Source organism: Microcaecilia unicolor, chromosome 3 (assembly GCF_901765095.1).
Source record: "Microcaecilia unicolor chromosome 3, aMicUni1.1, whole genome shotgun sequence".
NCBI classification, from domain to species: Eukaryota; Metazoa; Chordata; class Amphibia; order Gymnophiona; family Siphonopidae; genus Microcaecilia; species Microcaecilia unicolor.
In genome coordinates this window covers 93461350-93477482 of record NC_044033.1, presented here as the reverse complement: position 1 = coordinate 93477482, position 16133 = coordinate 93461350, and the positions used below count along the sequence as shown (strand labels likewise).

Genomic DNA, 16133 nt, shown 5'->3' with positions numbered 1-16133 from the left:
AAGTCCATTGAACATTATTAATTTTTTTTGTTTGTTTGGGGGGGGGGGGGGGGTTGCCGGGTTCTTGAAGCCTGGATTGGCCGCTGTCGGAGACAGGATGCTGGGCTTGATGGACCCTTGGTCTTTTCCCAGTATGGCGGTGCTTATGTACTTATGGAATAAGGCTGACCACTGCCACCTGAATATCAACCCTTTCCTATTTTGGGGAAATTTTCAAAGGACTTGCATAATGGGTACTTTTGCCAGTGGACATCATAGTAACCAGCTCTATTTTAGTTAATGACATTTCATCATGTTATTAACTAAAATAGCATTAATGGAGAACTATTTTTTATTTGATGGCACTTTTTATCTTCAAACGAGTGGGCTGGCAATGGGTGCATGTTTTGCTCCTTCAATTGCCAAATTATACATGACCAAGTTTGAGGAAGAATGGATAGACCACTCGCCATTCAAAGAACGTATAATGGAATGGTGGAGATAGATCGATGATGTATTCATGTTATGGAGTGGCACACTTGAAGAGTTATCCCAGTTTTTGAGCTGGTTGAACTCCTGTAATGTTAACATTCAGTTTACAGAGCAACATTCTTTTGAAAAGATTAATTATTTAGATATTGAAGTCTCATTAAGCAGTAATGGTTTTCATACCAGAATGTTTGAAAAGAATACGGATAGAAACACCTTTTTACACAATTCGAGTTGTCATCCAGTGCATTTAAAGAATAGTCTCCTGTTCTCTCAAATGCTTAGGGCACGCAGAATATGTTCTGACTTTGACATGTTTAAAAAACAATCCAAAAGCATGATGGAAAAATTAAAAGACAGATTTTAAGGTCTGCTTACAAAAGAGTGAAGTACAACAACAGGGAACTCTTGCTATCCAATACCAACATTAGGGGAGACAATCGTGATATCTTCACTATGATTATGAAGTACACAGAAGCAAGCCCCAAGATTGCAAACTTAGTTAGAAAACATTGGGACATTGTTCAATCTATGCCCATATTTAAGAACTGGAACTTGAGAATTGCATACGCAAGAGGAAAGAATTTAAAGGAGAAGTTATGCCCCGCTGATATTTCAATTAAACCTCAGAAGAAAGTCAACTGAGTTATGGGACATTTTAAATGTGGAACATGTCAAATTTGCCGCATCACACATCAGACAACGTTCTTCAAAGATGAAGTCAATCAAAAAACTTTTGCTTTAAAACATTTCAGTAATTGTTTATCAGATCATGCTATTACGCTATCACACTATTACTTGTCCATGTTTAAAAATCTATGTGGGTATGACGACCAGACAATTAAAAGTAAGACTGCTTGAACATCGTTCAAACATCAGGAGAGCAGCCTGCAAGGAACCTCTAGTGGATCATTGTATTAAGTCACAACATGTCTTTGAAGATCTTAAATGCTGTGTATTAGATAAAATTGAACCCCTTAACCGAGGGGGAGACAGAAAGTTATTGTTACAACGGTGTGAGTCCAAATGGATTTTTTGCCTCAACAGTCTGGAACCTGGTGGTTTAAACAGTAACATGGACTGGCATGTGTTCTATTATCACATCATAAGTTTTCTTGAATGTACATTTTTCATTATGTTTATGTTTAGCTTCGTGGGGGCGTGGTTATGCTAATTAAATAATCCTGCCTCAGTATTTAAACATTTGAAGTTAGCGTCTGACATGTCAGCGCCATTTTGAAGCACAGAGCTGAAAACTGAGTATGTCATTCATTGTCATTTATTTGGCGTTTTGACCATAAGCACTGGTTCCTGACGAAGCCTCAACAGGGGTGAAATGGTGGCACCATAGGATGTTTTGTAAGCTAAGTGCTGACTTTTCTTATTTTCCAGAAAAGTTTATGTTTAAAACATTTCAGACCAACAATAGTGTAATACAGAGTTTTTGCCCGATGTTAGAAACAAAATAGTGATTTAAGACATTTAACCATATCATTCTAAAGGCTGTAGTCCTTTAGTTTCTGAGGGCTTTTCTCCTGAAAAATGGTGCTTGAGCACCCCCAATATTAAGAAGACTCCTTGACTGTGTCCACGAAGGAGTAAATACGCTTAGGTTTAGCAGCCTCTATCATACTGAAAAGTTGTCTCCTATGGTGGACGTTGCCCCTTTTCTGAAAGGGAAAGTATGAGGAGACTTTTCAGGGGACAGAGAAACACCTTTGTGGTTGGAGGGATCAAAGAAACCAATCTCTGACTCCACTCTCTACTCTAAAAACTTAGTGATGGTTAAGTTGGGCAAAATATTGGTGGGGCTGAATCACAGCTGTGTCGAGTCTTATTCATCCTTCAATAAACAGTTATTTTTATCTGGAGCGCTGTCCACTTTTTGAGTCATCTTCGCTGTTTTGTTTTACGCTACATATTTCTGAGGAGACTTGTTTCTTCTGTTTCACATCAATTTTCAAATACCCCATTTACCCGGGTAAGTGGCTTGTGAGGATTTATTTCTATCTTAGAAAAATGCATAAATCATTTCCCAAAGCACTGTTCATCTGAAGTGGTGTACTATCATCATATATATATTAAAAAAACACAGCACATGCAAAGAGCAATTCTATAACCATGCACCTGCCATTACACACACCTTTCATGCACAAATGCTGTAAAGCATGCCACCTACATGCACAAAGCCCAAAGCACTATTTTGTAAGGGCGTGTATAAGTGACATAGCACATAACTAAGGGGGGCATACACATGGGTGGGATATGGGCGTGTCTCCCACGTACACACACACAACTTATAGAACACTCCTTGCCAAACGTAGGGGCCCGTTTATCAAGCTGCAGTAAAAAGGGCTCTGCGCTAGTGGCAGCCTGTGTTTTTGCCATGCGCAGAGTCCCCTTTTACTGCAGCGGGTAAAAAAGGTGGAAAAAAAGAAATGACCGTGTGGTAAGTTCACACTTGCCGCACAGCCATTTCGGGGGTGGCAATAAGGTCTCCCGCATTAACCCAGCAGTAACCGGGCAGTGCGCGGTGCTGCCTGATTACCACAGGGTAACTGCTGCAGTAAAAAGATAAGGACCTATTTTCCCTAGTGCTGGAAATGGCGTACGTTGAGGGCAGAACTACCGCTGGCATCTGCGTTGGGCTGGTGGTAGTTCCGGGTTGCCACGCAGGAACCCTTTAGTAAAAGGGCCCCTTCGGCTTGCCCATTCATACCTACCAGCAATCTGGTGTTAAGTGGCTGCAGCAGTACAGAAAGGAGTGGGAAATAGACCAGGCAAACCAGAAGCAAACGAGGAGACTTCAAACGATGATAGAAAGTTTATTGATGAAGACTCGACACAGTACTGTGTTTCGGCTGTTAGCCTGCTTCAGGAGTCTTTATAAAAAACTAGGAAAAAAGGCCCATTTCTGACACAAATGAAACGGGAGCTAGCAAGGTTTTCCTTGGAGTGTGTGTTTTACAGAGTGTGTGTGAGAGTGAGTGTGTGATACAGAGTGAATGTGTGAGTGTGTGTGACAGAGAGAGAGTGAATGTGTGAGTGTGTGTGACAAAGAGAGCGAGAGTGTGTGTGTGTGAGAATGAGAATGTGTGCCAGGGGCCGCCTCCCACCCTCCCACCCAGTTTCAGGGTCCGCCCGCCCCCCCTCCAAGTTCCAGGGTCCGCCCTCCCTCCCACCCACCCAGTTCCAGGGTCTTTTCCCCCCTCCCTCCCAGTTTCAGGGTCTGCCTGGCCCCCCTCCAAGTTCCAGGGTCCGGCCCCCCTCCCACCCACCCAGTTCCAGGGTCATTGCCCCCCCTCTCTCCCTCCCTCCCAGTTCCAGGGTAGTTGCCCCCTCTCTTTCCCCCCCTCCAGCCACCCACTTGCAACGTTGTGAAGCTGACTCCGTGGCTTCACTGAAGTGAAGGGTTCGTAAGGATCGTTAGGTTCGTCGCTCTGTAACCATCTCTCTCTGCCCCGCCCTTGCACCTCTGATAGGTCCGCCGCCCTCGACGTCAAAACGCAATTTAATTGAATGACAAGCTAATTAGCACCAAATAATAGGCTTTTTAACAAAAAATTATTGGCACTAATTAGATTAAATTGGCATTTATGCATGTAAATTTAGGCGCAGGATCCACACCTACATGTGATCTGAAAAAAGGGATGCAGAAATGGGAGTGTCACAGGCGTAACAGGGGCATTCCTAAAATTAATGCATGTTGTTGTAGAATAATGGGGATACATGTCTAATGTAGGAGTGAACATTTGCACCACGTTTCAGCTGGTATAAATGGCTGTGCCTAAATTTAGGCATAATTCCCAGGCATAAGTGCTCTTCTATAAACCGCTTCTAACTATTAACACAGCTTATAGAATAGCGCTTTTTTCAGTGCCGATTTGTTTTTGGCACCATATATAGAATCTAGCCCTATATGTACATTTATACAAAGTTTAATATTTAAAGTATGATTTTGTGCATTTTTATAGATTGTTCTGGAAGGGATGATTTGGGGGTTATCGTGATTGTGGAATTTAAATATCAGAATCTCAGGGGAGGGGGGACAAGGTTGAAGGCTCACCTAGGGTGCGCTTAATACCTAATACAAGTGGTCACGTGACAAAATTCATTTTGGAAGTTACAAACTCCCCCTTAAATCACAGATCAGGAACTCTGGGGTACTGCTGGATTCAAAACTTATTCTGAACCCCCAAATCCAAGCAACCTTCAGGAGCTGAATCTATCATCTGCAACAACTAAGTCATCTCTCTCTGTACATAGAGACAGCAAGTCCTGACACAGTGGTTCAAGCCATGATAACAAGGCTGGATTACTGATGTGTCTACAGCTCCAATTGATTCAGAATGCTGCAACACAACTGACAGAAGGTTGTAAGCGATGTGATCTCATCACACCATTTCTGCAAAACCTTCATTGGCTACCAGTACAATACAAAGCTGAATTTTAAATTCTCTGACTTCAAGTTCCTTAAAGGAAATGGGCCAGAGTCCTTGAGAAACAAGATCTCCCTGTTTACACCTCCAAGGTTGCTAAGGTCCTCCCAAGGAGTATCCCTAACCATACCCTTTCCAAGGGAAATACGCTATGGGCCACACACCAATGAACCTTCTCTGGTGTAGACCACACTGTCAAACACACATGCAAAAAAGCTTCACCTGACAATCTCTACTTCAGGAAACCAGTGAAAGCCTGGCTCTTCTGCCAAGTCTTTAATGGAAAAAGCAACTAACTTGCTAGTCACACACACACACACACACACACACACACACACACAAGGACTAACATCAGCTGCATATATTGTAGAAGGATTGGCTTATCTACTCCTACTCTAGCTGAGATCGTTTTCATGTACCTTTTCTGACTCCACAAGCAATTTTTCCTTAAGTTGGGCAGTCAACCTCATCATCTATCTAAAAACAAAGTTACTTACTGTAGCAGGTATTTATTTATTTATTTATAATATTTATTTCTGCACTATCCAATGTCCTAGGAGGATCAAAATTAAAAGATACATAATTAAAACAGTTAAAACAACGTAATTATTAGACAAAAACAACAAGTCTAATCACAATAAGTTTCTGCCAACAAATTCCATATATTTATTGTCATATTTCATAGCCACGACCTACAGTGTAGTCTAGTAGTCAATGCCATAACTCTGTTCAAATAAGTATGTTTTCAAGCCCTTCTTAAATAAATCAAGATTTTGTGATGTTCTCAGCTCTAAAGATAGAGAGTTCCATAATTTAAGACCTGCTAAACACTGAACTCTTGTATTCCTCTAATCTGATTACTTAAAAAGAGGGAATTTCAAGCAAGGCCTTAGAAATTAAACGCAGTACTCAGGTTGGTTGATACAATTTCAGAGAAAGAAATAATTGGAGAGATTAAATCATTTAAAACCTTAAAAACTAACAAAAGAATCTTAAATTTGATCCTCTGATCAATTAGCAGCCGATATAGATTTTTCAGAATAGGAGTGATACAAGAGTATCGAGAAGTGCCGGAAAGCATTCTTGCCACAAAATTTTGAGTTATTTGCAATGTCTTTATAAAACTCTTAATCAAAATGAGGAGTGACAATTGTCAGGTTCTCAGGTTCAGAGCCCGCAGGGCTGGGCTCTGGAGGAAACGTGAGCCCTTGGGCTGCTGCCGAGGAGCGACAGCAGCAGGCAAAACCCACCAACCAACACTGGGTAAGCACACCGTCAGGGACTGCAGGCACTGCCCAGCGAACCGGAACACCTGGACTGGAATCCCCCGGACTGGAGGACACAGGACTGGAACACTGGACTGCAATCCCTCGGACTGGAACACACACCGGACCGGAACACACGGGACTGGAGCACACTGGACTGGTCCAACAGCTTCACCTGTACTTAGCTACTAAGCCCCCCAAGAGTTGAGCTCCTGGGTTCGAGTAGCCGACAGGACTTACTGGATACCGGATGACATAGGGACCAGGACTGGAAACAGAAGTGCTCCTAACCCTAAACTGATCTACGTGCTCCCAAGCCCTAAACCAGCAGGAGTGTTCCTAACAGTAAACTGACCAAAAGGACTTCCTAAGCCCTATACTAAACATGAGCTCCTAAGCCCTGCTCAAGAAAGGGAATTCCTAAGCCCTAAACTAAACAGGAGCTCCTAAGCCCTGCTCAAGAAAGGGACTTCCTAAGCCCTAAACTAACAGAGCAGGGAACTAAACACAAAGCTAACACAGGTGCTACTAAGCACCAAGCTACAAGCAGAGCTCTACGCTAATAAGCTAAACACAAAACTAACAAGCTACCTAAGCACTGCTCTAGCAAGCTAGATACAACTAACAAGGTGCTTCCTAAGCACTACTCTGGCAAGCAACCAGAAGAGCTCCTAGCACTAAAAGGGAAGACAGGGGAGCCACAAGGAAAAAGCAGTGAAGCTAACACATAAGCCAAAAGTGATTCTAAATCACCAAACACCAACAGCAAAGACTGCAATGCTCCCAATAGCACAAACACCAGAAGTACTTCTAACAGCAAACTCTGCAGTGTTCCTAACAACACCAAACCCTGAAGTACTTCTATCAGCAACAGAGCTTCCAAAGCCCTACACATAGCAATGCTTCCAAAACCAAGAGGGAAAAGCAGGAAAGCTAAACACATAGACACCAGTGCACACTGCACTAACACTAACCTGGACCTTAGCAAAAGCAAGCAGGGACCCTAGACACAATGTCAGAAGTGCAAACTGCACCACCCTACCTACAGCAAACACCACTGTTGCAAAGGCCCTGAAGGAAACAACACCACTTCCTTATCAAGGCCCTCCCTGATGATGTCACACTCCCTAGACCTAGGCAAAAGCACACTGACCCAGAGAGGCCCAACCCACACCAATGCAAAACTGTGAAACACTTGAAGCCAGTACACCCAAAGAGAGTTAGAGCAACTCAGACTACACCCACAGCTGCAGTGAAGAGACAATTAGCCCCATGCTGCTGGAAGCTGCCAGCACAGAGAGACAGAGCCAGCTCAGAAAGGAAAGAGAAAAGAAACAGAAGCCAGCTAAGAAGCTGACCCTCAGGAAAGAGGTAAGTTTGAGAGGGGTTCAGACCCCAATCATAACAGCACCTCCCCCTCAAGGCTCCCGTGTCCCCACGGGATCTCCAGGTCTCAAAAGACAATTTAGGTCTCCATGGGTAGCTGTGATGAAATCTCCCAATGGGTTTCACAACATAAATCTGGACGGCTGGGCAGGAAGTTACAAGTACATCTGGAACTTGGAAACCAGAGTGGCTTTGGCCGCCACGAGGCTCTTTAGGATGGCTGCTAGGCAGGATCAGAATCTTGGATGCAACAAGTGGAGTTCTATTCAACAGGAACCATCTCCTGAAGGAGTCCACAACTTCCTTGACTTCCTGGCACTCCACTGTAGCAGCCAGAACTGGGCTAGAGCCCACACCCATCCTGGAATCTGAAGCCAGACAGGAACTTGAACTGGACTTCAGACTAGACCTTGCCCCTTGGCTGGAGCTGGAACTCAGAAGGAGTTCAACATCTTGGCTGAAATGGGAACTCGGAGTAGACTCAGCATCTTGCCTGAGACTGCAACCTGGTCCGGCCTCAGCATCTTGGCCGGAACTGCCACTCAATTCTGACTCAGCCTCTTGGCTGGACTCGGTACTCAGCGTAGACTCAGCATCTCGGCTGGCACTGGAACTCGCTCCGGACTCAGCATCTTGGCCGGAACTGCAACTTGACCCGGACTCAGCCTCTTGACCGGGACTGCAACTTGACCCGGACTCAGCATCTTGCCTGGGACTGGAACTCCAACTTGACCCGGACTCAGCATCTTGACCGGGACGGCAACTCTCACCGGACTCAGCATCTTGGCCGGGACTGTAACTTGACCCAGACTCAGCATCTTGCCTGGGACTGGAACTCCAACTTGACCCAGACTCAGCATCTTGACTGGAACTACCACTCGATCCAGACTCAGCATCTTGACTGGAACTCCAACTCGATCCAGACTCAGCATCTTGACTGGAACTACAACTCTCAGCATCTTGACTGGAACTGCAACTCAATTCTGATTCGGCATCTCGGCTGAACTCTGCACTCGGTGCAGACTCAGCACTCATCGTGAACTCATTATCTCGGCTGGGCTCTGTACTCGGTGCAGACTCAGCACTCATCGTGGACTCATTGTCTCGGCTGGACTCTGTACTCAGTGCAGACCCAGCATCTTGACTGGAACTGCAACTTGATCCAGACTCAGCATCTTGACTGGAACTACAACTCGATCCAGACTCAGCATCTTGACTGGAACTGCAACTTGATCCAGACTCAGCATCTTGACTGGAACTACAACTCGATCCAGACTCAGCATCTTGACTGGAACTGCAACTCAATCCAGACTCAGCATCTTGACTGGAACTGCAACTCGATCCAGCCTCAGCATCTTGACTGGAACTACAACTCGATCCAGACTCAGCATCTTGACTGGAACTACAACTCGATCCAGACTCAGCATCTTGACTGTCAATGCTGCAACTCACTCCAGACTCAGCATCTTGACTGGAACTACAACTCGATCCAGACTCAGCATCTTGACTGCCAATGCTGCAACTCACTCCAGACTCAGCATCTTGACTGGAACTGCAACTCGATCCAGACTCAGCATCTTGACTGGAACTACCACTTGATCCAGACTCCGCATCTTGACTGGAACTACCACTCGATCCAGACTCCGCATCTTGACTGGAACTGCAACTCGATCCAGACTCAGCATCTTGACTGGAACTACCACTCGATCCAGACTCAGCATCTTGACTGGAATTGCAACTCGATCCAGACTCAGCATCTTGACTGGAACCGCAACTCAATCCAGACTCGGCATCTTGACTGCCAATGCTGTAACTCGCTCCGGACTCAGCATCTCGGCTGCCACTGCTGCCACTCGATCCAGACTCAGCATCTTGGCAGGCAAAGCCCTTCAGGCTGGACTCAGAAGTTTGGTGGGAAAAATCAGGAAGCCACCTTCTTTCAGCTTGGGCTTCCGGAGTATCCCGTAGGGTTGGCTCCGAGAGGAGTTGGAAGCGGTAAAAGAACAGCTTGGTAGAGGGATCAATAGCAGAAACTGGGTTTTCTTCGAACCCAAGCCAGGAGACACGCCTTCTTTCCGCTGCAGCTTCAGGAGTATTCTTCAGGGCTGGATCAGACAAAAGTGCAACCCGGTAATCCTGGAGTGTCAGAAACGGATCCAGATCAAAAATGGGGTTGGAACTGGGATCCAAACTGGTACTAGGAGGCCTGGTTTGAAGCGCCACTTGAACTGGACTCGGAGGCTTGAGTGGAAGCGCCACCTGAACTGGAATAGGAGGCTCAGTTCGAAGTGCCCTCTGAACTGGACTCGGAGGCTCAGTCAGAAGCATCCCTCGAACTGGACTCGGAGGCTTGAGTGGAAGCGCCACTTGAACTGGAGTCGGCGACTCGGTTAGGAACGTCCCTTGGACTAGGCTCCGAGGCTTGGCTGGACGCGCTGCTCGGACTGGATCCAGAGGCTTGTCTGGGCGCGCTGCTTGAACGGGACTGGACCCCTGCTGGGCCCAGAGCATGGAATTCCCAAGACGTCTCCTCTCAGCGACAGCTTCAGGAGTATCCCACAAAGCTGGATTCAAGACCAGGCTGCGGCGATATTCAGTGAGCGTGATAAAAGGGTCCATATCTGAAACTGGGTTTTCAGCGATTCCAAGCCACCGGACACGTTTTCTCTCAGCTGCCGCTTCAGGGGTCTTCTTCAAAACAGGATGAGACAAAAGTTTCCCACGATACTGACGAAGAGTCATAGAAGGATCAAGAACAACGATGGAGCTGGACCCCAGCTGGGTCAGCTGGGCGGGGGTTCTTGCCGGGCTCATGGCCTTTGCAATCTGTCAGGTTCTCAGGTTCAGAGCCCGCAGGGCTGGGCTCTGGAGCAAACGTGAGCCCTTGGGCTGCTGCCGAGGAGCGACAGCAGCAGGCAAAACCCACCAACCAACACTGGGTAAGCACACCGTCAGGGACTGCAGGCACTGCCCAGCGAACCGGAACACCTGGACTGGAATCCCCCGGACTGGAGGACACAGGACTGGAACACTGGACTGCAATCCCTCGGACTGGAACACACACCGGACCGGAACACACGGGACTGGAGCACACTGGACTGGTCCAACAGCTTCACCTGTACTTAGCTACTAAGCCCCCCAAGAGTTGAGCTCCTGGGTTCGAGTAGCCGACAGGACTTACTGGATACCGGATGACATAGGGACCAGGACTGGAAACAGAAGTGCTCCTAACCCTAAACTGATCTACGTGCTCCCAAGCCCTAAACCAGCAGGAGTGTTCCTAACAGTAAACTGACCAAAAGGACTTCCTAAGCCCTATACTAAACATGAGCTCCTAAGCCCTGCTCAAGAAAGGGAATTCCTAAGCCCTAAACTAAACAGGAGCTCCTAAGCCCTGCTCAAGAAAGGGACTTCCTAAGCCCTAAACTAACAGAGCAGGGAACTAAACACAAAGCTAACACAGGTGCTACTAAGCACCAAGCTACAAGCAGAGCTCTACGCTAATAAGCTAAACACAAAACTAACAAGCTACCTAAGCACTGCTCTAGCAAGCTAGATACAACTAACAAGGTGCTTCCTAAGCACTACTCTGGCAAGCAACCAGAAGAGCTCCTAGCACTAAAAGGGAAGACAGGGGAGCCACAAGGAAAAAGCAGTGAAGCTAACACATAAGCCAAAAGTGATTCTAAATCACCAAACACCAACAGCAAAGACTGCAATGCTCCCAATAGCACAAACACCAGAAGTACTTCTAACAGCAAACTCTGCAGTGTTCCTAACAACACCAAACCCTGAAGTACTTCTATCAGCAACAGAGCTTCCAAAGCCCTACACATAGCAATGCTTCCAAAACCAAGAGGGAAAAGCAGGGGAACCAAAGGGAAAAGCAGGAAAGCTAAACACATAGACACCAGTGCACACTGCACTAACACTAACCTGGACCTTAGCAAAAGCAAGCAGGGACCCTAGACACAATGTCAGAAGTGCAAACTGCACCACCCTACCTACAGCAAACACCACTGTTGCAAAGGCCCTGAAGGAAACAACACCACTTCCTTATCAAGGCCCTCCCTGATGATGTCACACTCCCTAGACCTAGGCAAAAGCACACTGACCCAGAGAGGCCCAACCCACACCAATGCAAAACTGTGAAACACTTGAAGCCAGTACACCCAAAGAGAGTTAGAGCAACTCAGACTACACCCACAGCTGCAGTGAAGAGACAATTAGCCCCATGCTGCTGGAAGCTGCCAGCACAGAGAGACAGAGCCAGCTCAGAAAGGAAAGAGAAAAGAAACAGAAGCCAGCTAAGAAGCTGACCCTCAGGAAAGAGGTAAGTTTGAGAGGGGTTCAGACCCCAATCATAACAACAATACTTTGTTCCACTAACTGGAAATTTGAGGGGGAAATCAACTCTCGTAATCTTCTGATTAGTTTTAATTTGTAGAATACAGTACTAATAATCGTGAGCACTTGAGGTTTCACTGTCACAGAAGAGTCTAAAATGACCGCTAAATTCCTCATTTTCTTCAAAATTGGAATCTTTACATCATTAATCACAAACTCAGAGGGTACATCCACAGAAGACTAGATAACAACAAAATTTGTATTTTCCCCATGTTCAATTTTAAGTGATTTCCCTCTATCCGTTGTTGAATTGCACATAAACAAAGGCGCAACATATTAAAAGAATCCTCAACAGATTTATCAATCAGCAACAGAAACTGAATGTCATCTGCATATAATCTATATTGTAGATTCAAGCAATTTAAAAGAGAACAAAGAGGAAGTAAGAAAATGTTAAACAGAATTGGTGATAGTGAGGACCCTTGTGGCACACCTGTTAAAATATCAAGTTCAGATGAATTCGAATTAGCAACTACCAGTGAGAATTGTCTATTAGACAAAAACAATCTGAACCAATCTAGTACTAAACCAGTAATACCAATGGAACTTAATCTACTGATCAAGATGTCGAGATCAATAGCATCAAAAGCTGTAGAGATATCCAGGGCAACTCGGACCCCCCCCCCCCCCCCCCCCAACAACGCCCTGTATCAAAATCCACTCTCTCAACATCCAATATTGATATTAGTAAAGCTTCTGTATCATGCATTGATCTGAATCCAAACTGGTTCAAATCAAGAATATTGTTGTTGTCCAGAAACGCCAATAACTGTTCATAACTACCTTTTCAATCTTCTTTGATACAAAAGATAATGAAGAAACTAGTCAATAGTTTGTCACCTGACTGGGGTCTGAGGACTGTCTTTTAAGTAAAGGTCAAACTGAAGCCTTTTTCAATGAACCAGGCAAACATCTCTCAGTTAAAGATGTATTAATAATAAAAGTAAACATATTAATAGTGATATCTTTCATAGCTTTAACAATTGAAGGATGACAGGGGTCCAAAGGACAATGTGAAGTTTTAGCTCTCTGAAGAACTTTGTGACCTGTTGTAAAGTTACTAACTGAAATTTTCCTCAACATTTTTCTTCAGGAAAAGAGCAAGGTAATTCAACAGGCATATTACCATTCTCTGAGGATAGCAGGACATAAATCCTCACCTATGTGTGACAGGGACAGACTGAAAGTCCATCAAGCCCAGCATCCTGTTTCCAACAGTGGCCAATCCAAGTCACAAGTACCTGGCAACATCCCCAAACAGTACAATACATTTTATGCTGCTTATTCTAGAAATAAGCAGTGGATTTTCCCCAAGTCCATTTTAATAATGGTCTATGGACTTTTCCTTTAGGAAGCCAGCCAAACCTTCTTTAAACCCCGCTAAGCTAACTGCTTTTACTACATTCTCTGGCAACCTAATTGATCTAGCCTGGCATGGAAAGCAACAGTCCAGTAACCTTTTCTAGAAGCCTTTGGGTAGGATCACTGTGCATGTGATTGGACATAAAACACAAATTCTACGTTGGCAAGAACACATGTAATTGTCATTATAGAATACTAGCGTAAATCTGAAGTTGCACACATATTTTTAGGTGACTACTTATGCCATCTCAATGGCTGGTGTAAATTCTCGCATCTAAATGCTACACAAAACAATTCCCAACAAACAAATATTTTGTAAACAATCTATTTTGTGTGTCACCAATGAACATAAATTATATCAATTTTTGTGAGTTTTTGTGGATTTTTAGTTGGCGTAACTTCTCGCAACTAAGGCTTACCTAAAAGTGGCCTGCGCTTGTGTAGGTGCATGTTTTGGACACATGCTGGTCCATTTCCTCAAGGAAAAGCACATTTTTTTGTGCTGGAAAATGGACGTACGGCAAAATTAAAACCAGTGTGCATCCATTGTTGGCCTGAGACCTTACCGCCACCCATTGACTTAGCGGTAAGGTCTCACGTGCTAACCGGGCGGTAAGCATTCAACGCGCATCAACTGCCGATTACCACCGGGTAAGCCCCACGTGGTAGAAAATAGAAAATATTTTCTACCACGTTTAGGGCGTGCCAAAAATGGAATTACCGCCTGGGGCATGCGGTAGCTGGGTGGTAGTGCCGATTTGACACATGTAGGCACCTATGTGCCTTTGTAAAAGAGCCCCTAAGTCACATGGATGGGCACTCAGCGTATTCTATAAACCACGTGGAAATTTAGGCTTATTCTATAAAATATGTCTAAATTGTTTGTGGATCTTCAGAAGCCTGGGTAGCTGAATGCATATAATTTTTCAAATGCAAATGCTGTCCATTCGTTATTGATCCAATTTTTATAGAAATTTCTTCACTTTTACGAACTCATTCTCCTTGGAGAAATTTCTATAAAAATTGGATCAATGATGAATGGGCAGCGTTTGCATTTCAAAAATCATATGCATTCTGCTAGCCAGGCTTCTAAAGATCCACAAACAATTTAGACATATTTTATAGAATAAGCCTAAATTTCCAAGCGGTTTATAGAATACGCTGAGCACCTGTCCACGTGACTAAATTTAGTGAGGGGCAGTTACGCCAAGTAAAACCTGGTATAAATGCCAACACCTAAATCAGGCACAGAGCAGGTGTATTCTATAACAACACACATAGATTTTAGAAACGCACACAACCCGCCCATTCCACGCCCCCTTTTCAATGATGTGATTTAGAATTTATGCGCAGCACATTGTGGAATACACCTAGACAGTTCTGCGCGTAAGTTCTAATTAATGCCAATTAATGTCAATAATTGCTTGTTAATTGGCAATTATCAGCGCTGATTGGCTTGTTAACCAATTAGGTTATGTGCACTGTACTTCAATTTCCACATGAAAATCTCGGCATAATATATAGAATCCAGGGGATAACTGCCATTCTAGCTTGGAAGTTAACCTACTAGCATCAGTTGCACTAGCTAAAATGAGGGGGTTTATGGGCATGCGATAGTATCTTAACTAGGAGTCCTAAATGCTGCAGGAAACCAGTAATTCTCATACAAGAAAGGTGAACTTCATCTGTATACATGGCTATAAAATGACCCCATCTGTCTCTGTATAGTGCTATGTTCATCTATATATGCTATACAAATCAGTATGAAAATACAAAGAATATTTTGTATATAGTCTACTGCAGTGTTTCCCAAGTCCAGTCCTGGAGTACGCCTTGCCAGTCAGGTGTTCAGGATATCCACAATGAATATGCATGAGCTTGATTTCCATACACTACCTCCATTATATGCAAATCTCTTTCATGCATATTCTAATTTTCTAATATATGTCCACTATTCATGATGTATTGTAAGCCACATTGAGCCTGCAAAGAAGTGGGAAAATGTGGGATGCAAATGCAACAAATAAATAAAATAAATAAATTCATTGTGGATATCCTGAAAACCTGACTGGCAAGTGGTACTGGACTGACTTGGGAAACACTGGTCTACTGAAGCTGTACAGGCACTTCTTTGAATAAAATTGCTGTATGTATTTCAAATAAACCAAAAAAAAAATGGAATGAAAATGTCTTACTGCTATGTTTTTTCTTTTGGTAGTTCCTCCTGTCTCCTTTAGTCTTTGGAACCAGAGATAAAATCTGGCACAATGAGCCTTTATTTACAACTATCCAGGAATTTTTTACTTGCTTAATAGGCTGTCTCTTCCACTGACTGTTCTTCCGAGACCCTGAATTATGGACTCTTAATCAGAAGATGAGCCCCTCCTACGACCTTCCCCCATGGGTCCAAGAATGCTGCCTCGGTTGCACTCCAAGCCCCACTAACCCAGATGTCCTACTATGTAAATTTTAACTGAACCTTTGTTTTAACTAGCTCCAATTGGTGTTTAATTTAACAATACAGTCACAACTGAAAATAAACTGTCTTCTATTTTAATGCATTTTATTAGTTATGCTCGAGAAGGTGGTTTCTGATTGCTTTATTGGTCAAAGAGTTGTTTTTCAAACCTCCTGCAAGAAGCTTGAAGTTCTTCAATTGTTCTTTCCTTAAGTTTCAAGCTAATGGCCTTTTCTTCCAGCTTTGATGTTAGATGCCTGCAATTTGGACATTGCTGAAAAAAGATGATTTTAAAAATCAGATGGTACAATGGCAAGACACTTTTTTTTACATCACAATCAAAAGTGA

The 16133-nt window shown here is 44.2% G+C and overlaps 1 protein-coding gene across 3 annotated transcripts in view; it reads right to left on the bottom strand.

Annotated features, from left to right (window-relative positions):
- LOC115464256 (uncharacterized protein At4g38062-like) overlaps nucleotides 1–16133 on the bottom strand; it is a 101648-nt gene that overhangs the window by 3190 nt on the left and 82325 nt on the right. For all 3 annotated transcript variants that reach the window (XM_030194658.1, XM_030194656.1, XM_030194657.1), the window contains one exon: nucleotides 15956–16059. In XM_030194658.1, coding sequence (XP_030050518.1) covers nucleotides 15956–16059 — 104 coding nt within the window. The remainder of the gene's footprint in view (nucleotides 1–15955; nucleotides 16060–16133) is intronic.